This window comes from Myiozetetes cayanensis, unplaced genomic scaffold, assembly GCF_022539395.1.
Source record: "Myiozetetes cayanensis isolate MyiCay16 unplaced genomic scaffold, myiCay2020 scf103, whole genome shotgun sequence".
Classification (NCBI taxonomy): domain Eukaryota; kingdom Metazoa; phylum Chordata; class Aves; order Passeriformes; family Tyrannidae; genus Myiozetetes; species Myiozetetes cayanensis.
In genome coordinates, this window is record NW_026086639.1 from 66,729 (window position 1) to 91,566 (window position 24,838).

The 24,838-nt window shown below is 40.0% G+C and overlaps 1 protein-coding gene across 3 annotated transcripts; it reads right to left on the reverse strand.

Annotated features, from left to right (window-relative positions):
- Nucleotides 1-240: 240 nt before the first annotated feature.
- On the reverse strand, nt 241-20,424 carry LOC126634993 (activated RNA polymerase II transcriptional coactivator p15-like). 3 transcript variants are annotated; one of them, XR_007627476.1, is made up of 6 exons: nt 20,342-20,424; nt 18,375-18,447; nt 16,610-16,729; nt 5,114-5,222; nt 3,703-4,254; nt 241-2,859 (listed from the first exon to the last, which is right to left on the reverse strand). XR_007627476.1 is itself a non-coding variant. In XM_050305918.1 (5 exons), exons 2-5 carry the CDS (start codon nt 18,444-18,446, stop codon nt 4,175-4,177), a joined length of 381 nt encoding a protein of 126 aa, XP_050161875.1. In that variant the 5' UTR covers nt 18,447; nt 20,342-20,424; the 3' UTR covers nt 241-4,174. The 3 variants fall into 3 exon arrangements, 2 of the variants coding, with proteins under 2 accessions (XP_050161875.1, XP_050161876.1); XM_050305918.1 differs by having other exon boundaries at nt 241-4,254; XM_050305919.1 differs by lacking the exon at nt 20,342-20,424 and adding an exon at nt 20,033-20,327 and having other exon boundaries at nt 241-4,254.
- Between the last annotated feature and the right edge of the window lie 4,414 nt (nt 20,425-24,838).

Below are 24,838 nucleotides of genomic sequence, written 5' to 3' on the forward strand. Positions count from 1 at the left end.
TTTATATCTGCTGCTTCCATCTTCACATGACATTTGTACTCCTATCATAATGAAAACCTCGTGTCCCTCTGGGCTGACACAAGCAACCACCCACCCACAAACATGGACCAACTATTAGATGATGAAGTTTTCAAATTTCCAAACTACAACAGTTGCAAGAAAAAAATTTGTTATGAAAACAGCTATTAAGAAAAAAATAAGTTGCAGTGCAGCTAAATTTCTGTTAAAAATAACACTATGTCAACACAAGTCTTCATTTATTTCCAAGTGTTCAAACTATTATTACACATATGACATTTAACGATTTTTTATTTGAACATTAAGATAATTATGAGTTGGAGGGTGCATATTTCCAGTGGCCTCTCTGCAGTAGATACCACCAAAACAAAACATGAAACATACCGCATGGTTAACAAAATGACATTTGAGTTCTCAGAATTACAATCAATTTCTTGCTAAAAGATCACATAACTAGTACATAACTGGAACATTTCCTTTAACAGAAATATCAAACTTAGTACTGCATTTGTTTAACTTCAATATGAACACCTATACGTAAGAGCAACTTTGTACATGACAGTTTGATTTAGCACACATATGGTACTTTGGCAGCTCTGATCGATTATTCCTCCTAAGCTCCATATCAGATTTAATTTATAAAACACATTGCTAATATGTCCAGCATAGATATCAAAAATCAAATGCATTTTTCTTTTGCTACTTCAATGGGAAAGGGAGCAGTGTTTTTATCTCATATTGCACAGTCTTCTCACATATGCATAATTTCCTTCCATGGACATTTCTACCCTATCTACCATTTTGTCTAAAAAAAAAAAATCTTAATTAAAAAAAAAAAATCTAAATATTCTTCTCAAATTAGAAAGACTACAGCCATAAACAATTACATGACAAATCACTACCAACTATTTATTTCAAAGGAGCCCCTGGTGATCTAGTGGTAAGGGCGCGGCGCTGTCACCGCCGAGGCCCGGGTTTGATTCCCGGTCAGGGACACTCCCCGGGCAGATGGAGCTCGTTAGCCCTGTAAAGGCAATCCATCTACGTCCTGAGGACCTTGCTGCCACCGTCCAAGCTCGCTTGGCCCTGGCAGATGAACCTTAGGATTAAAGGGTGGGCTCAGTTCCACGCACACTGTGTCTCACCTAAAAAATCCAATGCGCAGGCTGGAAGGTGTAAAGACCTTCCCTGGATCTTCGCTCGCGAAGACTGGCCATTATTATTATTATTATTTATTTCAAAGTAACACTGAATGTGTCAAATTTTTATCAAGTAACCACCATGTCAGTCATCTGAAGTGCAATGAATTCCCTCGCAATTAAACAAATCCCATTTTGAGTTCATTTGTGAAACTGACTAATTTATTAGTTACCTTTTTTTGTAGGAGAATCATGCAGACATTAAGATGCTTAGGTAAAATATATAATATTTTATTATTATTAGAGGTAGAAATATAACTGGCAGATGGAAAACTATTTTTAAGCACACAAGCTAAGTAAAATCAAACTGTGCCAAGTTTTCTCAAGTAATTATAATCACAAATTCAGCAAGGGTATTATCTATAAGAGGAACTAATAGTTCTTGATTAACAAATACTAATTTCTTTGAACATCTCTACCATTGGTTTCCACAAGAGAACCAATCATTATTATGAAAATTTTTTCACTTACTCCCCCAAAATTAAACTGAGATTAGCTCAGTTGGTTAGAGCATGGTGCTAATAATAACCCCAAGGTCATGTGTTTGATCCCCGTAGAGGCCACTTAAGAGTTGGACCCAATGATCCTTGTGGATCCCTTCCAACTCAGAATACTCTGTGACTCTGTCTTGAATTTAATTCTCCACCTTCCTGAACACAATTACGTCGTACACAACTGTCATCCAATGACCTACTACTACAGTAGTCTAAGTGAGGACAACGTTCCCTGTATTATGATAATCATGCACTTTAAAGTAGCCACATGAAAGTTTTGAGGTAAAAATGGGTGAGATCTGGTTGCAAAATTTCAGTTTTAAAGGGAAATAAAAAGCATACATACATATCACAAAAACTACATCTAGAATCTGTTGACAGTGATCGGAAGCAATTTCTTTCATTCACTCATCTGAAAATTTTAGTGGTTATTTCATATTTATTCTATTTGGTCCAAATACTCCGACATGCCATTAAGAGTCACACACAAAAGAATGTTGTGCCCAAAAAACACGGTTACTACCACAAAACATCTCTTCATCCTTTTTATTCACCCTCAAGCAGTTTTTAAAAACTCAGATTTCCTGAGCTATACAAAAACATAGTTTAACTTTATTTGAAATATTTGAAATATGTCAGCAATGGATAAGTTAAAAAGTGGGTGGAGGTATCTGACATAATGGTTAAATTAAATAATATATATTTGATTTCACCTTTCCTCACCCTTCAATACCCATTTGTACTGAATTATAAACTCTGCAGCACAGGAACAGTCTGTGTATGGCACTTAGGAGAATAGGACTTCCATGCATGTTTGCAATATAAACAATTATATTAAAACATGCCAAAATAAACAAATAGTCAATCCCATTTATGTATACACAATGGTTTTTAAATACATTAAATTTAACATCAAATTGGAAAATTACAGTTGAACCAATAAGTTGTATATTCACTACATAGTCTTGAAATGTCAATTTTCATGAAGATGTTTCAAAGCCAAATATACAGGTCTAAAGGAGGGCCACAAAGATGATTAGAGGGATGGAACACCTCTCTTATGAGGAAAGGCTGAGAGTTGGGGTTGTTCAGCCTGGAGAAGAGAAGGCTCCAGGGAGACATTATTGCAGCCTTTCAGTAAAGGAAGCCTATAAGAAAGATGGGGACAAACTTTTTAGGAGGGCATGTTACAATAGGACAAGGGGTAATGGTTTTAAACTAAAAGAGGGTACATTCAGGTGAGCTATAAGGAAGAGTTTTTTTATGATTAGGGTGGTAAGACACTAGAACAGGTTGCCCAGAAAGGTGGTAGATGCCCCATCCCTGGTAGACAAGCAAAGTGCACTAGAGTCATGATCCACTATGCACCAGTGTTTCATTGTAAGCACTGAGTACCTTCTGTACAAAATATAAAACAGTTGTGCACATGTAAGCCACACAAGGCAAGTCAAGTTAAATGGTTTGGGTGGGTAGCATGGACAGGGTAGGAACATGACAGCCAGATGTCTCGGCTGAAGTAATTTTAACTCCCTTTGACTGTTTAATCTGTGTTATAGCCTAGTTTAAGCATCATTCTTTACACAATACTACCAAATGAACAAAAACCCTACAAAGACAGCTTAACTGTTCTTTTCTATAGACTAAATAGTCAGTATGTATTCAAGAATATTAATTAATTGCAAAGTTCGGAAAGGGTACCTAAACAATAACCACAATTGGAGCTTTTAAAAACTATCTTACTTTGAAGTATGTCTATTACTCTAAAAGTTTATGCATCACATTCAAAATCTAGGGTCTAAGAATAAAGCCTAATTGTATTTTCTAAGTCAAGCAAGCTATAGAAAAATGGGAAGAAATAGTGTGTGGCTTGATTTCAAGTGTTATTGTATAGCATAACACTTCATACAAGTAATGCAAAAAATGTCTATATGCTCAGGACCGCTTGCACCTGAATAAATACAGTAAATTAGCAAATAGAGTTTTAAAATTACCTACAAAAATGTGGTTTACCAGGTATTCACTGTTTGTATCAAGTCTTAAAGCTGAAAGCTGTCAGGGCAAGCGTATGAAATAAAATAAAAAAAAATTAAAATTGAGACATTTTAAGAAATCTCAGAAAAAAAAAATCACATTAACAGTTAACTAAAGTAAAACTAAAATTAAAGCTATTAGGCAACCTTACCAGTACCTTTAACCAAAAGGTTATGCTTTACATACTATTTACATACTATTTGATTTGTTTATTTTATACCATGAGGTGAAAGCAACACATTTCCTTTTAGTAAAGTATACACAAATAGCCTCACTCAGAATAAACTTTTAATGCACATAAAGTATTCATCTTATAAATCATTTTGAAATCCAAATATACAATAGCTTGGAAAACAATATTTTAGAAAACAAATGCCAATGAAATACGACAAAACAACTAAAATGATAAAAGGTTTCTGTATAGCTCTGTATTTACAGTTTTCTTACTGCATCATCAATATCCGAAATCTGTTCCTTCAGCTGGTTCCACTGTTCTGGATTTAAAGAAATACCTGAAATGCATTAAAAATAAATACTTAGGACAAAAAAAAAATTGTAGTGCAAAATCTTGCATAATTACTGTCAAGGTTGGTTTCATACACAAAGTGTATGTCATGACTATTAATGCTTAACCTACCTCAAGTGTAACAACTGTAATATAACAACAACCACTTCAGTTACAAAGAAAGAACCCATTGGAACACTTCTGTTTAAATTTAGACCTTAGCTTATCTCCTTACAAAGACGAGTGCAGTATAACAAATTCATTCACAAGTGTTGGGCTAAATGCAGAAATACAGCCCTGGACTTGATAGAAGGCAGTACAAAAGAAATTAAGGAAGTTAACTGTATTCCTGTTGGCTCCTAAAAGCAATACCTCTGTGGACTGAACTTCTATGCACTTTTAAAGTACCATAATTCTGGGGTTTTTTCCCCTCCTGTTTCTTAAAGCACTGCGAATAACAAACTATAAGTAACATTTTGGAGAGACTATTACCACTCTCTAGCACTCAAAAACCAACAAGGAAATCCAATTGTAATAAAAGCAAAAAGTGGAGTTAAGTTAATCAACGGGAAATGTATGGCTATGTATATAACTCCCATACCAAATTTATTTGTATTTGATGCCTTGTTTTCCATAAATTATGGGGGAACCATTTAGGAAAACTGACTCAGGCCAATGAAACCACTTCTCTTTTGTTTATTATCTACAGATAAACCTAATCATTTGGTAAAATATAAATCATTAAAAAGTTAAAACATTACTTTAAAAATACCACGTAGTAACAAAGTATAGAAATCTGATACACAAAGTTCTCCAGCAAACTGCAGACAATGTTTTAATACAAATAACATGAAGCTGAACAATACCTTTTCTGCCAGGCTTCATTTCACCTTCTTGATCCAACCAATATTCTCTAATATCAATTAAGACTTTTCCCTTAAAGTCACGAACACTGACATACCTCATTTTGCCAATCTGTCAAAACACATATAAAGATATCTTTTAGATACTTTACATATTACAGCATTCACTTTTCCCAGCAGTATCAGACTTGGACATGTGACACTGCACACTGCAGCTTATTTTAGACACCAGTAAAACAACTAGATCAAGAGCTTAATCCAGAGCAGTCAGTAGGCAAATAAGTAATGACAATATAAATGGATGAACAACTTAAAACCAGTTGAGCATTCAATGCTCAATGCAAGAGTGGCTCTCCTAGAACAAAAAAAATACCTGTATTCTTAACAAGCTTGCATCTTACAAAACCTACTAATTTAGTGTTTTCTGAAATAAATTTTTGCCTCTGTTATAACCATCTTTGTTAGTAGTAGTTTTAAACAAACAGGGAAGACGGAGTTTTACTCCCAAATCTAAGTTTTAGTCCATTCCATATGCACAGAAATCAAATTAGATATTCACATGAGATAGGCCCAATTTTGGTTCCACTCCCCTTTTTTTTTCCTTTTTCTTTTTTAAAACACAGTAAATACAGAAACAGAAGTAAGCCACCAACTGCCCCAGGCCTGCTTCCACCAGTTCACTGGGGCACTTTATTGGAACTGTGGTTAAAAGACTGTACCAGATGTTGCAAGAAACCCCCATCCAAATACTTGAAGTTTACCAACATGTAGCATGGTATGAAATTACTTTGAAATATCATAATTTCACACAGTGGCTTAAATGAATTATGAGGGCTTTTTTTTCTTCTCCAAAGAGAAAAACAAGGGAGGGGGAATCAAAGGGAAGAGAGACAACAGGCACACTACACATTACACTACATATTTAGGTTTTATCAAATTTGTAAAAAAAAAAATATAAAAAACCTATTTATTCACATAAATTCAAAATATGTGAATTTGAGAACCAAAAATTTTATAATAAAAACAATCAAACAATTAATGTAAGAAATTCTTAGTATTTTGCATGCACCTTCTGAATACACTTTATGAAAAAAGAACACATTATCACATAAACAATTTTAAAAATAGAATATTCCTTCCTGATAAAACATTAGTTTCAGTTTTCAGCTTCCTTAATTTATGCATCTTGCACTTTGACATAATTTAACAGGGGGCAAAACACATCTTACTAGCATTAAGTCTGACCAGAAATCATACATAACTCTCCAATCAACTAAACCCATCCACAGATGTTTAAGTCATAAAAGTTGTTATTTCACAAAATATATATAAACAAATATGCTTTGTGTTTGCTTAATTTTTCTTCTTATGCAGATCATGCTAAATTAACTCTAAAATTTATTTTTAAACAATTGGGGTGTCTTTAGATAGCATAAGGATTTCACTAATAAAGATAAGACTACATGCCTTACTTCAACTACAGTAAGGTGAGGGGCAATAATACAAAGTACACATAATTAATTCAGTCAGTAAGTCTACCTTAAATGAGAAGAGTTCCATATGAAAATGCTAAAATGCTAAAAGTTAGGGTTTACACCACTGTCTAGATTTCAGCTGAATGCTCACGTTAAATTTTGAATGCTTAGTTAAATTCTATGCAAAACAGTTGCCACTGCTAAAAAGCTTTAAATAGGCTTCTAAAGTACAGTTTAAATAAAACTCAAAAGAACCTATATTTTGGCTAAGTAAATAGATGTTTCCTGAAGTTCAGTTACCTGCAATTCTGGCATTGAGTCATTTCTGACTAATTCTTTTTTCATGCAGCAGCTGATAGACCTAGAATAATTTCACTCATCTAAGACACCTTTGTATCTCTGTAACAACACATTCATATTCCAAGGGCTGCATTGATTTATAGCAGGGTAGCTACTGCAGTTCAATCTTCATAAAAAAGTTCATATGCTTTTGTGCTGGTTTTGGCTGGGGTAGAGCTAATTTTCTTCCTAGTGGCTGGTATGGGGCTCTGTTTTGGATTTGTACTGAACACAGTGATGATAATAAAGAGATGTTTTAGTTGTAGTTGAGCAGGTCTTACACAGAGCCAAGGCCTTTTCTGCTTTTTGTACTGCCACGCTGGCAAGGGGGCTGGGGGTGCATGGGAGGTTGGGAGGAGACATAGCCAGGGACACCTGACCCCAACTGACCAAGAGATTTTCCGGACCATATGGCATCATGCTACAACTGTAAAGTGGGGGGAAAAAGGAGGAAGGGGGAGGGAAATTTGGAGTGATGGCGTTTGTCTTCTCAAGTAACTGTTACACGTGATGGGGCCCTGCTCTCCTGGAGATGGCTGAACACCTGCCTGCCCATGGGAAGCAGTGAATTAATTCCTTGTTTGGCTGCATGGTGCTTGGTTGCTGGTTGGGGTTAAACCATGACAGATTTTTATTAAATATCACAGCTCCTTAGATATATTATTCTATTAAATTGAACATAAGCCCTTAAAAACATTCTTTCCAGGTTTCCATTTCTTAGAATAAAATGCACTGAACTGTGTCTAGGTTTATTTCACAGTTATGCAACTGACTTCCTGTATGAGTTGCAGTAACCACCTTTTTCACCATTTTTCCTCCTATTTCCTATTTGCCTCGATTAAACTGTATATATGCTGTGGAAGTAAAAACAGCAAAAAAAGCAGACTTCCTTTTTATCATATGTATAGCATTAGAGGAAGGACAATGAGCAAATATAAACTGCTAGAGTCCTGCAAACAGCAGGGATCTGTAACAGCATATTGGTCTAGCACATGAATTCTGAAATTCAAGTGGTCACCAATGCATTTCACAATGTCCTGGTCCCGGCCAGGGCAGGGTTAATTTTTGCAGCAGCCAGGAGGGGACAGAGCTTATTCTATAACACCTCACATCATTGCCACCAGTCAGGTGAGCCCCTGGTGACCTGGATGCTCCAATGCTGGGATATTGAAGCCCCCTATATGAAACTAGATGGAAGTGAAGCCAAGCAACTAGAATCCCTGTCCCAGGATGCGGGTTTTGCCAAGGGGATTAAGAAGAGAACAGAAACTGTCAGCCTTTGGAGGTGACTCTTGTCAAGCCTGAGGGAAAGGAATTCTCTCAAGAATGATCTAGTAGTGTACCCAAGCAGGTGAAACGCCATGGAGAAAGGTATCCAGTACCTGAGAGAATTAGTTGTGCTGGAGGTAATCTATAGGGATTCAAATAACAAGCAGTCCCCTGTAGATCCAGATGAGATCCAGTGTACACAATACATGTGGCAGAAGTTTGTATGGAGCGTGCCATCGTCATACACCAACTCATTGGCAGCACTGATGTCAATGAAAGAAGGAGAACAAACAGTGCTTCAGGTGACTACCTGACTCTGGCAATATGAAGATCATCTTTTTTCCTCCCTACCAACCTGTGCCCCTGTAACAACCATATAATATAGAAATGCTAAAAAAACTATTTCACTATTGTTTCTACATGTCAAAACTTCCTACCAAAATTTCTCAGTCAGCCCTCCTGCCAGAAGCCCTTACCAGAGCTTCCTGCTGGAGTTTTCCTGCCAAAAGATCCTGCTATTGTTTATGGTTATCATATATCTTCGAACATCTGAACAGGGCTACATGCCAAAGAAACCATGTACAACCTCCTTTAAACACTAGAAAAGTTGAGGAAAAATTTTGGAAAACTAGGGAGAGGAAAGGGAAAGAGAGAACCAGTCACAGTAGCTGAGCATCTCTCTTCCCACCTCCCCCTTGCCTTTTCTCTGCCACCACATGCTGCCTGCCTGCCACCGGAGACTGAAACTCTGCTGGCCTGGAGAAGAACTGAGACTGACCGTGCCACACGTGTGAGTTATACCTTATCCTCCTACCCTTACCACATTTCTGAGGACTGAAAGGTGCTGCTTACCGAGGATCGGAACACTGCACAGCCTGGGACGCAGCTAAAACGTGAGCAGCAAAGCCACACACATCCTGACTGCATTCCAGAGAACTAAGCTGCTAAGATGACATTCCACACACACACACCCAGCTAAAGAGATAACATCGAAAAGTAGTAGAGAAAGAAATAAAAAAAGGTAGAAACTGCTCCCCCACTACCACCATCTCAGCTAAAAGATAGTTTGGTGGTAACTTTCCTATGCTTCTAAAAGTAATCTTAGCTTTTTCCAACCTTATTTTTAACTCTCTCTTTGCATCTCTTACAATTAATAAAATAAAAATATCATTTTTTTTGTATCAACAGATAACTTTGAGTTTTAATTTTGCTCAGGGAATATTCGAATCTAAATAGTGCCCATCCAGCTGCTCTATCAGTCCCCTTCCCAGACAGAAAGGGGAGAGTCCCAGGTGGATCTGGACTGACAACATAAGGGTGTGTCCCAGTTTAAATGAGACAAAGGTCTTTTGCTGAGGATGGATTAGGAGGAAAAGACCCAGACTTCTCTTTCTAAGCAATTATAAATCCAAAATTAAGAGGCTTCAATTGAAGGAAAACAAATTATGGAAAAGGGAAAATAACAGCCCTTTATTAAAAGGTATGTGTGTATTAATAGGAACACGGAAAAAAACAAGTAAAACAACCAAGCAATACTTCTATACCCACCAATAATCCCCTTCAAGAACAAAACCGATAAAACGGCAAAAGGAAAATTAAACAATTCAATTTTTGCACCCTTTGATGCAGTTCCAACCACAGTCAGCAGGGGGCGCCGTAGAGTCACTGGAGATGCAAAATTTGTAATGTCCTGTACCATTCACCCAGTGGCGCTGTTGGGTCACTGGAGGTGCAGGACTTGTAGTGTCCTATTGTAGTCACCAGGTGGCGCTGTTGGATCACTGGAGGAGCAGAACTTGTAATGTCCAGTGCCCGTCACCAGGCGGTGCTGTGGGATCCCTAGTCACCGCCCCGTGGGATGGGGGAAAAAAACCACAAACAATACTTTCCAGGTATGTCAGAGGGAGGAAAAGAAAAAAAAAAAAAAAACCACAAAAAAAACCCCCAAAAAACTAAAAACCAAAAAAAACCTCGGTTCCCCTTCCTTTCTCACACTGGGAAAGGAGAGAGGGAATGGGGGGGGGAAGGAAAAAAAACAGCAATAAACCAGAAAGTTCTCCCAATGGAAGAAAACTCACAATTTCTGACTAATTAGAATCCACCTCAGGCAAAAAAAAACCCTGCAGCTGGCAATGGCTCAGGGCAAAAAGAGACAGCCGGGAGTTTCTCCTCCGAGGACCTGTCCTGCCCTCCCAGCCCCAGCCACACCGTAGCCTCCCCCCAACTCCTCCCACTTTGTTGCCCAGGAGACAAGAGAAAAAAGTAAAGTGCAAGTCCTTATCTGCCTTGTTTCCTAGGAAACTAATGTCCGGCCATCAGCCATGAGGCTAGGTCTTTTGTATTCTGAAGTGCTTATCTTGATAACCAGGGGGGAAGGGAGAAAATTCTTCACTTGGTTTATGAGAGCTAGCTAAAACCAGGGTGAATTATTTCTGTCTCAGTGGGGCCTCACGTCATCAGGGAAGAGATTCAACATACAGATGGGCTTGTGATTGAGGGGTGGATTTAACCATGGACAATATCTCGCGGGTTATCCATAACTGTGAAACGTGTTGCAATCAAGCAGGTCAAGTGGGTAAAACCTCTGTGCTATGGTGAATGATGGTTGAAATATAAATATGGGGAGGCCACACTCCTGCAAACCCACCAAGGCAAGTGCTACATGCTTACAATGGTGGAAACAACAACTGGATGGTTGGAGATGTACCCTGTGCCTCATGTCACTGCCCGGAACACCAGCTTGGGCCTTGAAAAGTAAGTCCTATGGCATCATGGCACCCCCAGAGAGAATCGAGTCAGACAACAGACTAATTTCAAAAATAGCCTCATAGACACCTGGGCCAGAGAGCACAGTATTGTGTGGGTATATCATATTCTCTGTCATGCACCAGCCTCTGGGAAAATGGAATGGTACAATGGACTGTGCTGACAGCACACCAGGCCTCCTGCCCTGGAAGACATCTAGGATGGATAGAACCCACAGTCATGGACTAAATTAACTCAACAGACATCTTGGAGGGACTGCCACTGACTACGGAAATGATACCTGTGCTTGCATATACTTATATACATATATATAGTTGGAATGTGAAGGATCTGGGCATGACATAGATGGTATAGAATAAGGGGTGGATAATATCCTGGTTCCGGCCAGGACAGGGTTAATTTTTGCCGTAGCTGGAAGGGGGGTGGCTAAGACAGGGAGGTTATTCTATACCACCTCATGTCATCGCCAGAGGCAGAGGAAAGGGACTCCTGCTTTCAAGAAGGGGTTCATTCTGGTCGAGAAAATGTGGTGGACAGAGTGGTCCAATATTGTTTATTGTCGGGGGCTTTCCATGTAAATCATTTATTTTGTACGCTTTTTTTACTAATATTGTTGCTGTTACTGTTCATGTTCTTATCTCATTGCTGTTTCCAGTAAGTTGTTCTTATCTCAACCTGTGATCTTTGCCATTTTCACCTTCAGTTGGGGGGGAAGGGGGTGTGGTACGTGGGGGTTTAAGTGGGAGTACTAAATTGGAGAATGGTATACCATTCCTATACCATGACACCAATCAATCACATTCCAGAGCATCACAAACATATATTATCTACTTAATTATCTACTTTCAGGAGCCTATAATAGGTAAAGGCATTACACTGGGAACCTGAAGAACTTGTTTCTCACAAGTGAAAAAGGAAAGTTGACCCAAACTTAAATAAACAAAGGGGGGGAAGCCACACTCACAACAGGCAAACTACTTTTGAAGTAACAATTTCTATTAAATGCCCTATCATGTAATGTGATTCCACTCTGGATAATCATTAATACTGTAACCCAACAGCATTAACAAACCGAATCCCAATCAGGTGAAGGTAGATGACAAGATTTGTCAAACTAACCAAGGCACATGATGTAGAACTCACATTGACTCAAAGCCACAGACGGGAATCTAATGTAACATGAACAATGCTTGTCTTTAGGGCCTCTAGTAATATATCACTAATGGGAGTAGGGTAAATTTCCACAACCCAACTGCACTCAAATCCTTTAACAAAATCCATAGTACACTAGGCTACCTATAAAACCTAAAAAGACCAAAGCATGTAAATAAATAAAACACACTTGGCCTCTTATACTTAATTCCCTCCATCTTACAATTATTCTTCATAATTAGTTTCAAGAATACCATTACACCAACATTAGTTTCAAACAAAAACAATTAAAAGTGTAGATCTTTATGAAAATGCTCAATCTTCTGAATACAGCAGTCACAATAAGTTCAAAATTAAGGGAAGCTGTATACATTAAAAACACAGCCCAAAGGTATAGAACAACAAACCACTAAGTTCCATGTCAGTTGCTATCACTCCCACACACAATATGGATGCCACAGAATTTCTGACTGTCCTATGAATGCTTTACTGCTTAATGTCCATCCATTGAAGACATACCTGTAAGTTATACTGCAAAATTACTTGCACAAAGATTATTTTATTACCAAGGGGAAGCAGAAAGGAGAGATTCTAGTATTACTAATAATCCTAAAACAAACAAAATAATAATGGCCAGTCTTCGCGAGCGAAGATCCGGGGAAGGTCTTTACACCTTCCAGCCTGCGCATTGGATTTTTTAGGTGAGACACAGAGTGTGCGGAACTGAGCCCACCCTTTAATCCTAAGGTTCATCTGCTGGGGCCAAGCGAGCTTGGACGGTGGCAGCGAGGTCCTTAGGACGTAGATGGGTTGCCTTTAAGGGCTAACGAGCTCCACCTGCCCGGGAGTGGCCCTGACCGGGAATCGAACCCGGGCCTCAGCAGTGACAGCGCCGCGCCCTTAACCACTAGACCACCAGGGGCTCCAAACAAAATAATACCTAAAAACTTAACACACACCTACATCTTCTAGCATGCTCTCCTGGGTAGAGAGGAGAGAAAATCATAGAATCATAGAATTAACTGGGTTGGAAGAGACCTCTGAGATCATCAAGTCCAACCCTTGATCCAACCCCACTGTGATTACTAGATCATGGCACTCAGTGCCACATCCAGCCTCATCTTAAAAACCTCCAGGGATGGTGAATCAACCACCTCTCTGGGCAGGCCGTTCCAATGCCTGATCACTCTCTCTGTAAAGAACTTCTTTCTAATATCCAACCTAAACCTCCCCTGGCAGAGCTGAAGCCTGTGCCCTCTTGTCCTACTGCTGATTGCCTGGGAGAATAGACTAACCCCCACCTGGATACAACCTCCTTTCAGGTAGTTGTAGAGAGTGATGAGGTCACCCCTGAGCCTCCTCTTCTCCAGACTAAACAACCCCAGCTCCCTCAGCCTCTCCTCATAGGACTCGTGATCAAGTCCCTTCACCAGCCTCGTTGCTCTTCTCTGGACCTGCTCCAGCACCTCAATGTCTTTCCTGAAATGAGGGGCCCAGAACTGGACACAGTACTCAAGGTGTGGCCTCACCAGTGCTGAGTACAGGGGAAGAATCACTTCCCTGCTCCTGCTGCCCACACTGTTCTTGATGCAGGCCAGGATGCCATTGGCCTTCTTGGCCACCTGGGCACACTACTGGCTCATGTTCAGTTTCCTGTCAATCTAAACTCCCAGGTCCCTTTCCACCTGGCTGCTCTCCAGCCACTCTGTGCCCAGCCTGTAGCGCTGCAGAGGGTTGTTGTGGCCAAAGTGCAGGACCCGGCACGTGGCCTTGTCGAACTTCATCCCATTGGAATCAGCCCAACTCTCCAGCCTATTCAGGTCCCTCTGCAGAGCCCTCCTGCCTTCCAGCAGGTCGACACTCTCCCCCAACTTGGTGTCATCTGCAAATTTGCTAATGATAGACTCAATCCCCTCATCTAAATCATTGATAAAGATGTTAAACAGGACTGGGCCCAACACTGATCCCTGGGGAACACCACTAGTGACTGGTCGCCAACTGGATGCAGCCCCATTGACCAGCATTCTCTGGACCCAGCCCTCCAGCCAGTTCTTAACCCAGCACAGAGTGCCCCTTTCCAAGCCGTGGGTTGCCAGTTTTTTCAGGAATATATTATGGGAGACGGTGTCAAAGGCTTTGCTGAAGTCCAGATAGACTACATCCACAGCCTTCCCCTCATCCACCAGGCAGGTCACCAGATCATAAAAGGAGATGAGGTTGGTCAAACAGGACCTGCCCCTCCTAAACTTGTGCTGGTTGGCTCTGATCCCTTGTCCATCCTGTAGGAGCGGTGTGATTGCACTTAGGATGATCTGCTCCATAACCTTGCCAGGCACTGAGGTCAGGTTGACAGGCCTGTAGTTTCCCGGGTCCTCCTTGCAGCCCTTTTTGCAGATTGGCATGACATTCACCAACTTCCAATTGTCTGGGACCTCCCCAGAGAGCCAGGACTGTTGGTAAGTGACGGAGAGCGGTTTGGCAAGCTCTTCTGCCAGCTCCCTCATCACCCTAGGATGGATCCCATCTGGTCCCATGGACTTGTGTGGACCCAGGTGGTTCAGTAAGTCACTGACTATTTTCTCCTGGAATACAGGGGGGCTGTTTGGCTTCCTGTCCCTGTCTACCAGCTCCAGAGGTCAGTTGTTCTGAGGGCCACCTGGCCTACTGGTGAATACTGAGGCAAAGTAGGTGTTAAGTACCTCAGCCTTCTCCTCATCCCTGTTAACTAAGTTCCCCCCCAAGTCCAACAAGGAATGGAGGTTTTCCTTGCCCCTCCTTTTGTTATTAATGTATTTATAGAAGCGTTTTTTGTTATCCTTAACAGAAGTAGCCAAATTGACTTCAAATTGTGCTTTTGTCTCTCTAATTTTCTTTCTGCGTGACATAGTTATACTCCTAAAGTCATCCTGAGTAACTCCTAAACTCATCCTGAGAAGGAGCATCCTCAGACCTACAGTGCTATTTCTACACTGAAACAGTTGCATCTTAGTTAACACACATGAGCTGATGTTGTATGAAAAAAAACCCCACATAACACAACAAGCTATCTGAAAAACTTTTGTTGTTGAGTAATTAAAAGGCAGGCAGAGACTAAGGAACACTGATGGTTTAGGTCAAGGTGATACTGAAATATTTTTTCTGTATTATAGTAAACACTGGAAGAATCCTGCTCCTATCAGAGTAATATGAGTCGTCTACTGTCTGTTTTTAGTAACTTTTTACTACCTTGAGTCAAAAAAAGGTTGAAAGAATTCAGAGCACACAAATACTTTTGCTTTTATTTGAAAGTTTTTTGCTTTGGGTTGTTTCTTTATGTTCCTTTGTGCTTTGTTGGTTTTTTTTTTGTTTTTGGTTTTTTTTTTTCCATTGGGAGAACATTAAAATTGTTTTCCCCAAGGCTGCAATTTCTGAACCCAAACATGTAGGCTTTATGCTATGCTTGAGTTCTAACTGCAGTTCACTTCATTAGGTGCAGAAGATACCATCGCATTTTTCTTACATGGATCAAAGCATACCCCAACAGAACTATAAGTATTATATTATTTCTCCAATGGAGAAGTCCTGGCAGTTATGCCCAGTGTCTTAAATTTAAGCTCTCCCTTTAACTATACATAAAGAGGAAAGTGAGAATTGAAACAGGCCTTCTCTCCCCCCCCCCCATATTACTTTGCACAGCTACAGCCCAAACCCCATTTCTTTTGCTTTATTTAGTGTTGGAACCATATTATTAGGCACCTCTCCCTTGACTTTTCACAAACTTAAGAATCAAAGTCTCTAAGAATTTAAGTTCCTTGCTCATCCCCTGTCCCTTTCAAGACAGTTAGCCGCAGACATTTAATAAGTCTTGATCCACACCCCTAAAACAAGTAATTCTGAGCTATGCATATTCTTGCACAGCTTTCAGCAGACATTGCTTCCTTGGCTAACCCCAGGATATGCAATACCCTGAACTCACAAATGTTTCTTGCTACTGAAAAACATACTTTCACCCTATTTTGACAACATACAAAATTGCAATATTTTTGATGTTCTGCTAGAAAAAAATGCATCATAAAGGAACAAGTAAAACTTATTCCAAGACATTGTCTTATAAGACAGAAGCCAAGTTTCCCTTGACCTAGTTAAATAGGAATGAAGAGTCCATATTTTGGGTTCCCAAGAACCTTTCTTTCAAGAGCCCTGATTAAAAAACATTTCCACGTAGAGACTGTCCTGATCTACTATTTACAGACAAAATGACTACTCAGAGAATTACCATGGTCAAGGACATAAAGGTTAGAATCAATTGCCACAACTCTGATTCTTTTACTCTATTGAAACCTGACAATGCTTTATCTCAGCATCTCACCTGCATGCTAGCATAGTAATCCCCTTCAGCCAAGACTTAAGGAGACCAAGCACTATGCTATCATGATATTCAGATAGCCTCATAAAATTTATACTGATTATGATGTAAATGGTTACCTTAACCAGGTTCTAAGAGAGTCATCAATTTTACCTGAAACATATTCTCATCTCTGTTACTGCTTTGCTTAGAAGAAGCTGCACCTTTTGAACTTTCACCAGGCTTTTGTTTCTTTACGGGCTTTTCTGGAACTACTTGCTTTTTCCGCTTTGCCTTGGAGTAAGAATAAAAAAAGAAATTCATGAACCGCAACTCATTTTATAAGTTATAAAAAAGTTTACGTTAGAGGTCACAAACTACTGTTATGCAATACGCATCATCACCTTCCTCCTGTGAAGGCAGGAATCCAATACTGTACATTTAGACTGGAATTTAAAAAAAATTAAAAACCAGAAAGATCTTCGAATGAACCTATTTCTGTTTTCAGTGAAGTTTGCCATAATAATTTGGCTTTAAAGAGAAATGAATTAGAACAAAAATACATTTCAAAAAGCCTACTCTCTTTGTGCAGTAATACTGTCAGTTTTAATTAAATTCGTAAAGTCTGATAGAAGTTTCACTATCCTTTCCAAAGAGTGCAATGAAATGTGGGGAACAGCTAACAACTCTGCAAAAAAAAAAAAAAAGAAGATTTTTTTTTAATCAGAGTCCAATCTCTGTTCATAGCATGATAAATTAAACATGCTTTTAAAACATTCAGGTGACATCACCTGTAAATCAGATTACTTTGCTAGCAGATGCTACAGTATGTTACATTTCTACTAATAGTTATATAGTAATCATGTCTGCCCTAAAGAAAGAGTAATACAAAGATACCAAAAATTATTCTCCCCTGCTAGAATCATACTGTAGATAACCTCTTTTAAAGACAAACAGCTCAAAAAAATATCGGCAGTTGTCATAGAAAAAATAACAAAACCAAAACCAACCACTTTACTGCCCACTGAAGCTGATTGTTAGACTATGTCTTTTCAGGAATACATTTCCCTAACAACTACAAAAAAAAACTATCACCTGACCATTTTCTCTTATATTAAGACTTCACAAAACAACTAATTTGCTAAGTGCAACCAAGTCACATTTGAACCAATTCAGTAAATCAGACCAAGTGTCTTCACATACTGCACTGAAAGACCTAATGTCTGCATTACCACCTAGCATTTCTTAAAAAGATAAATTGACTGTTCAATTTTTGTTTGCAATGACTGATATATCTATACAAATTTATAAATTAAATAACTATTAAAAATAAATGAGAACATTATATTCATGCATTTAAAGCAGTTAACATTAAAATTATCAACTCAAAGACATTTAGGTTGGTTCAGCTTTTAAGTAAGAAACTAGCAGATGGTATTACAGTAAATGTAAGACTGAAACAGATAAAAAGAAGCGTGATCAAGATAAGCAAGTGGCACATGGATGACAGGGCAAGTGGAGGGGTTTTTTTTGGACTTACAAGTAATCCAGATATCAAAATGAAGGTGGGGGGTGTCCTCAAAATTAGTTCAAATTCTTGTCACCAGGGGCAGCTTATACAGAAGCCTTCTATCACTTGCCACAAAGCAGCAAAGAATTCCAAGAAACCTGTGGCTAGATATACTATACAGAAAAACCTGAAGCAAAATGCAACTTAGGAAAAAAGTTTACTGCAAAGCAAAATGTATCCACCCAAACCATAATCTTGGGGGGTTTGAGTAGTGGGTTTGTTTTGTTGGGCTAGGTGTTTTGAGTTTAAGTGTCTGATAAATCATATGGAATGACATGCATTTTGTGACATAACACTCAGCTAATTCCTTAACCCCAGCCTGAAATATAACAGTTAATACAGTAGTTATAAACTGCATATAATGTTCACCTTTTTGTCAACTTCACTATCTGAATCACTGGCAGATGAGCTTGAAGACACAAGTTCCTTTGACTTAGGCATTCTAGGAAGAGAAAGGAAACATGAGAACACTATACAATGAATACATCCTATAATGGCTAGAAAGCCATTTTCAAATCTGTTTGTAAAGGCTCATCTTATTCAAAACCCTCCTGAAGACTTTCTTGCCTTTTCATATAAGCTTTAATATACATTGCAGATGTGATCTCAAACACCCTTCCCTCTTATAGCTCTTACCCTTTTTGCTGCAACTACCTTAAATGCAGTTTTTTAGATTCTGAACTGCTTACAAAGGGACAATTTTTCACCTTTTTCATATACCCTGGGTATGGTAGAAACTATAATCAAAATAAATACAATACAAAACTGCTCTCCAGTTGAATTCTCAACATTACATTCATAAATATATACTATTTAAGGTCCCAGCACTATATATATTCTTACATGGGCATTTTACCTAGTTGAAATAGCGAGTAACAGATGCATAGCTATTATACATGAAGCTCAAGTTCCCACGATTAATACAAAAGTGTGAAAATATCTCAGTTACAGAGAACTACAGTACTGCAATTAATATTTCCACTGCAGTTTTACCACATCAGTCACTAGAATCTATTCCTTTACTAGACAAGTGGACATTGAACTTTCCTTGAATGCATGCTGCCCAGTGTGCTTCTACATCTCTCTAGTATGCAAATGTGATTAGATACAGTAGTTAAACATCTTGCCTGCTACTAAAAACTCTAACAAATAAATAGCTCATTTGTGATTTCAGAATAAAAATAAGCATCACAGGGAGGAACTGTATCAAATAAACTAGCTAGGAAAGGCTAATATAATATTAACGAAGCGTACCTCAAAAAAGAAAAAGGAATAGCAGTGTTTTTAAATTGGCAATGAAATAAACCACGCACAAAGGAAAAAACGGAGTCTGAATAATGCTAAGGGATCAATGTGGTTCTAAAGTAGAGTAAATTCTGTTGTAATAGTTTGGAGCACAAAGATGGAAGCCGTAGCACTGAAAATGAAACAGGGTATGGGAAGCACGCATAAAACACGTTACAGGATGGAGGCAGAAGAGAGCTGTAACAGGACAATGCAAAAATAAGCACGGCAATGCCAAGAAATCGAGAAGCCGAACAAGAAGTCTGATACGCGGGGGGCGGGGCACCTGCAGAGGATAACTCCAGAGTCCGCATCAGGAAGAGAGTAACAATATGGAGGAAGGTGAGGACGGAAACAGAAACAGAAATAGGGGGGCTGGGTTCCCCTCGGGAGAAACTAGTAGGAAGAGCGTGAGGAGACACCGAAGCACCGTGGAGAGTAAGGGTGGAATGAGATGGGACAAGCGAAGACGAAGGAAAGGAAGATAAGAAAGACAAACGAGTACGAACTAGGAACACCAGGTAGGCAGATGCCAGCCGCCATTTTCCTCCCCTTTTCCTCTTTTCTACGGCTCTATTGCCCCCTAGGGGAAAGGAGTGAGAGCCCGGTAAGGGGGTGCGGGCAAGAACACCCAGGTTCCCAGGGCAGGGTGGTAGCAAGAGGGATGCAGATTACCGACAGAGAAAAGACAACACAAGACACACACAAAAAAAACCACGTCGGAGGTAGTCAGCGGGCAGGACCTGATCCCGGTGCGGGGTGAACGGAGCCGGGCGATTCCTCACCGCCATTTTCTCCCTCACTCAAATCCTCTTTGCTCCTCCAACATGGCAGCAGCTCCTACTCCCGCCCCAAGCCTGCTCCGCGGCAGGGCATTCCTCCCGCAGAGCACAGCGGGCACTCGAAGAAAATGGGAAGCCTCGCCACACAGTTACCCTGCGCGCCTCTCCTGCGCCAGGCTAGGAGATGCCGAGCTCTCTACAACTGGGGGTGAAGGATAGAGAAAATGTCAACAGCCCTAACTAAACACGAGAAAGAACCCAAATGCTCACATCTCACTCCGCACGCGGCTCCCCTTCACCACAAAAGAAACAGAAGTGATGCATCGCAGAATCCCCGCCCTTGCCCTGCACCACGTGGGAGGGGGCAGGGGGAGGTGTTTAAAGAGGACGCGTACCTTTTTAACTCGTTCCTACTTCCCCCGCTCCGGCTAGGACAGCAGCAAAAAAATGTCTCCCACGGGGCTAGTCACCCGCATCATGCCAATCGAGGAAGCCCTGTGGGGCCAACGGCAAGGCTCTGCCTGGAGCCAGGCCCCGTCGGGACTGCGGCCCCGCTGAGGGGAGGCCTGCCCTCCACTGAAGGGCTGTGAGAGGGGACCGAGAGGAGGGCCTTTAATACCTAAAAGGAACCCTTAAAAATAAATCTGTAAATCGTTGTTTTCTTTTGCACGCTACAGCGGTTCCTCGATCTCATTTAGAACCGCCCCGCCAGCAGATGTGCCCGAAGGAAGGAGAGGAAACGCTCTGAAATGGTGTAGCTGCGTTGACTTTGCATACCGAAACCGCAGCACCTCAGGCGCTGTTCAGAAAAGTGCCGGTTCCCCTTTCTGTCACCGTGTGACTTGAGTTTTGCTTTCTTCCTGACGGGCTTTGCATTTGGGGAGCGGATGAGCCTTATGGCTACTATCTTGGCAGTCACCTTGGGTCAAGCGCATGTCTGAAGTGCTGGGGAAAAAACGTTAAAAAATATATCTCAGCTTCTGTTCTAAACACTTACTTTTTAAAATCCCTCCAAGTAAAACCCCTTGAAAATATAATCTGACAATCTTGCCTACTTCTGTATCAGGTTTAAACCAGAACACTGCATCATATGTGCCCTCCTGATGCCATTTCCTGTGTCAGGATTTGAGGAGTGGTAGGTTTAGTTCATCTAAACAAGTATGCAACAGCTTTTGAGATAAACCAAAATGACACCTGTTTGGAGGGGAGGTGGGGAAAGGGTCCCCTGCCCCCATCTTTGTGAAAGGAGAAGACTTTTAGCAGCCTTTACAAACTGCAGTAGGCCAAGCATGCTGTTAGAACTTGAGTGGTTTCATGTTCTGTCTTCTTGATTCAAAGAAATCCTTAAACGATATGTAAAGCACACTTTTATTATGGTGGGGAGATGCAGGGGGTTTTGCCTCCCCCCCCCCGCCCCCGTGCATTCTACCGAGTACAGAAACACAAAAGCTTTTTATACATTTGAAGGAGTGAGTTTCAAAATTATCTATCATATACACTCTTTACAAGTCTGCCTTATCTAAATAGACATTTGGTTGCCTAACTCCTATTCTTACTACTATAGAGTATGTAATAAACACTGCTATAATTCCTGTCAGTGAAAGAAACAAATGGACTATTAGAGCCTCATAAAAGAACAAAACAAACAGATTGTAAAACTTAATTACACCCCCATAAAGAAATAAAGCAGACCATTTGTTAAAGTCATCAGGTCATAAGCCATAAACCATCCCTGTTCTCCTAAAAATGAATTATGGTAGAATTTGGTTGAGTCAATGATCCTTTTAGGCGCCTTGTTGTCCAAGAATGTATGAATTATAGGAAAACTATCACTGTTGTAGAGATAACAACCTAGCTTTAGTTGTGAAAATAAACATATGTTAAATTCCTAACATAGTATTGTGAAATGTATATGTATATGATTTAATGAATATGCATGAGATAGCTAGAATAAACGTTAGACAAATGCCATATCGGAGCGTGGGGATTTTGGAGCAAAGACTTCTTCTGTCGCCCAGCATGCTTCTTACTTTTTCCATATATTAAACTCTTATTCGAAAACCTATCATAACTCGAGACTTCGTTTCTCACAAGTAGTTACATTAAGTTTTATCATTTCAAACAGCTTAGGTTTCCCCCCACCCCTCTTCTGTCTCCCTTGCGATGCTACATGCTAGAAGTCTTTCCCGCTTTCCCTGACAGTCCTTTTTGTTTATGTAAGCTAGCTTTATCTTAATTGCCCGCAATTTGGGCAGCAACCTTCTTTCAAGCAGTTAGAGTCTTGCAAAATCACACTTAACATAGCTAAATTTTTATTGTATTTTATCTTGTCTTTATTTCAATTCCCCCCTTTTCTTTTAACTAATGCAAATTCTTTTGCATCGCCCTTTGTTACAGTCCAGAGCACATGTACTTGTTGCGTTATAGTCTTAATCCTCCACCACATCCAGAGATTGATGATTGTCAGAAGGAAAGCTGCCAGCATCAAGACCAAGACAGGGTGGACCAAGAAGTTAAACAGCTGGGCTGCAGTGGGTGATTGTATATTGGTTACTTCCAGAAATATGCTCCACCAATGATGTTCTCCAGTCTTTGATTTTGATTGCTGTGGAGGTCGTCAGAAGCACTTGGTATGACCCTTTCCACTTCTCATCTAGTTGTTGGCCTGAAAAAGTTTTAACATACACCCACTCTCCAGGGGAAATGTTATGTAAGGGCTGGTCTATTCCTCTTGAGCGAGTACTTATTATTTGTTTGTTAATTTCTGACAACTATTTACTCAATGTGATCAGATATTGCCGTATATATCCTTCCCCAACTTGTGTGAGGTCTTCTCCTTGATAATAATTCCCATAGGGTCTCCCATATAACATTTCAAAAGGGCTAAGCCCTTCTTTAGTCTTAGGTACCAATGCAGATTTGCTTCTTGACAGATTTTTGCCAATTGTTGTTTTATCAAATGATTCATTTTCTCCACCTGACCATTTGCCTGTGTTTGATATGGAGTGTGTAACTGCCAATCAATTTGCAGAATGCTACTAATCTTGTATAATACTAGCTACAAAATGTGGTCCTTGGAGATGATGTCAGGTACTCAAACCTGGGAATAATTTCATTAAGTAGTACCTTGACAACTTCTCGAGCCTTATTACTTCGGATCGGGAAAGCCTCTGGCCAATTTGAGAAAGTATCTGTTAAGACCAATAGGTATCTGTAACCCCCTTTCCTAGGCAGCTCTGAGAAATCTATCTGCCAGTGTTGCCTTGGGAGGTTACCCTTGCCAATTGTCCCTATTTCTATTTTATTGGTTGTGTGAAGATTATTATGGAGGAAAGTCTTGCATTGTTTAGTGACCTGGATTATTGTAGTGTATAAATTTCACCCTATAATTTGTTTCCTTAGGTATTCATGTGGCACATCTGCCCCCCAATGGGTTTTGTCATGTTCTGCCTGTACAACTTTCCATAGCATTCTTTCAGGTATTACTACTTGTCCTGTTTTTAACTGGTTCACGTTATCTCTTAGTTGAGTTTACTGATCTTTTATTAATTTTAAATCTTCCTTTGAATATGATATATTAGAGTTTACCTCTATGATTTTTGCCATCAGGGACTAGGGAGGCAAGTCCTACCTGGCCATTTTCTGCTGCTATTTTTACCTATCTGTCAATCAATTGTCTTTTTCCTGGTCTGTATTACCTTTTTGATGTCCTCTGCAATGCATAATGGCAAGCTTTCTTGGTAATTGGACAGCTTTGAGTAGCTTTAGGATTTCTTCAGTGTACTTTATCTGTTTTCCTTGCAATGTGAGTAATCCTCTTTCTTTCCACACTGCTCCATGAGCATGAACTGCCCCAAAGGCATACTTTGTCTGTCCAAATATTAATGTCTTTCCCCTTTCCTAATTGCAATGCTCTGGTGAGTGCAATTATCTCTGCCTTTTGTGCAGAAGTGCCAGCAGAGAGTGCCTGCATTTTGACGATGTGATCTGTGGTTGTTATTGCATATCCAGCTTTGCGGGTTCCATTTTTCACATAACTTCTTCCGCCGGTAAACCACATTTCTGCCTCAGGCAGTCGTGTGTCTTTTAAGTCCAGTCAGCTGGAATATGTTGCTTCAATTGTTTCAATGCAACTATGATGCAGTGGTTCCCTTGATAAAAATGTTGCTGGGTTGATGATGTTAGTGGTGATGATTTCCACGTCATCTTGTTCTACTAGGATGGCTTGGGATTTGAGAAACCTGGAGGGCGAGAGCCAGTGACTCCCTTTCTGTTCTAGCACTGCTGAAACCACATGTGACACGAGAACAGTCATTTTCTCTCCAATTGTGAACTTTCGTGCTTCTTGTATGTTCAAAACCAACTGCTGCTACTGCCCTCAAGCATCCTGGCCATCCTTTGCTTACTTCATCTAATTGCTTAGAGAAGTATGCCACTGCTCGTCGATAGGGTCCAACTTGGTGAGCTAAAACTCCCGATGTAATCCCTTGCCTTTCGTGTGAAAAAAGCAAAAAAGGTTTAGTCACATCTGGAAGACCTATTGAAGGTGCTTGCATCAGTTCCTTCTTAAGTTGATGGAAAGCTTGCCTAGCTTCCCCAGTCCACACTAATTGTTTAATCCCATCTTGTAGAATCTGGTATAGGGGTTTGACTATCAGTCCATATTTGTAGATCCAAAGCCTACACCAACCAGTCATTCCCAAAAATGTGCAAAGATCCTTCAGAGTCTGAGGCAAAGGTATTTTACAGATGGCTTCTTTCCTCTCT

What these genes read in the sequence shown, in the direction of transcription:
- LOC126634993 (XM_050305918.1), bottom strand. Translation starts at nt 18,446, where the DNA reads ATGCCTAAGTCAAAGGAACTTGTGTCTTCAAGCTCATCTGCCAGTGAT. An exon ending in ATAGTGAAGTTGACAAAAAG is followed by an intron (nt 16,730 to 18,374) that starts GTGAACATTATA and finishes TCTTACTCCAAG; the next exon opens with GCAAAGCGGAAAAAGCAAGT. An exon ending in GAGATGAGAATATGTTTCAG is followed by an intron (nt 5,223 to 16,609) that starts GTAAAATTGATG and finishes GTGTTTTGACAG; the next exon opens with ATTGGCAAAATGAGGTATGT.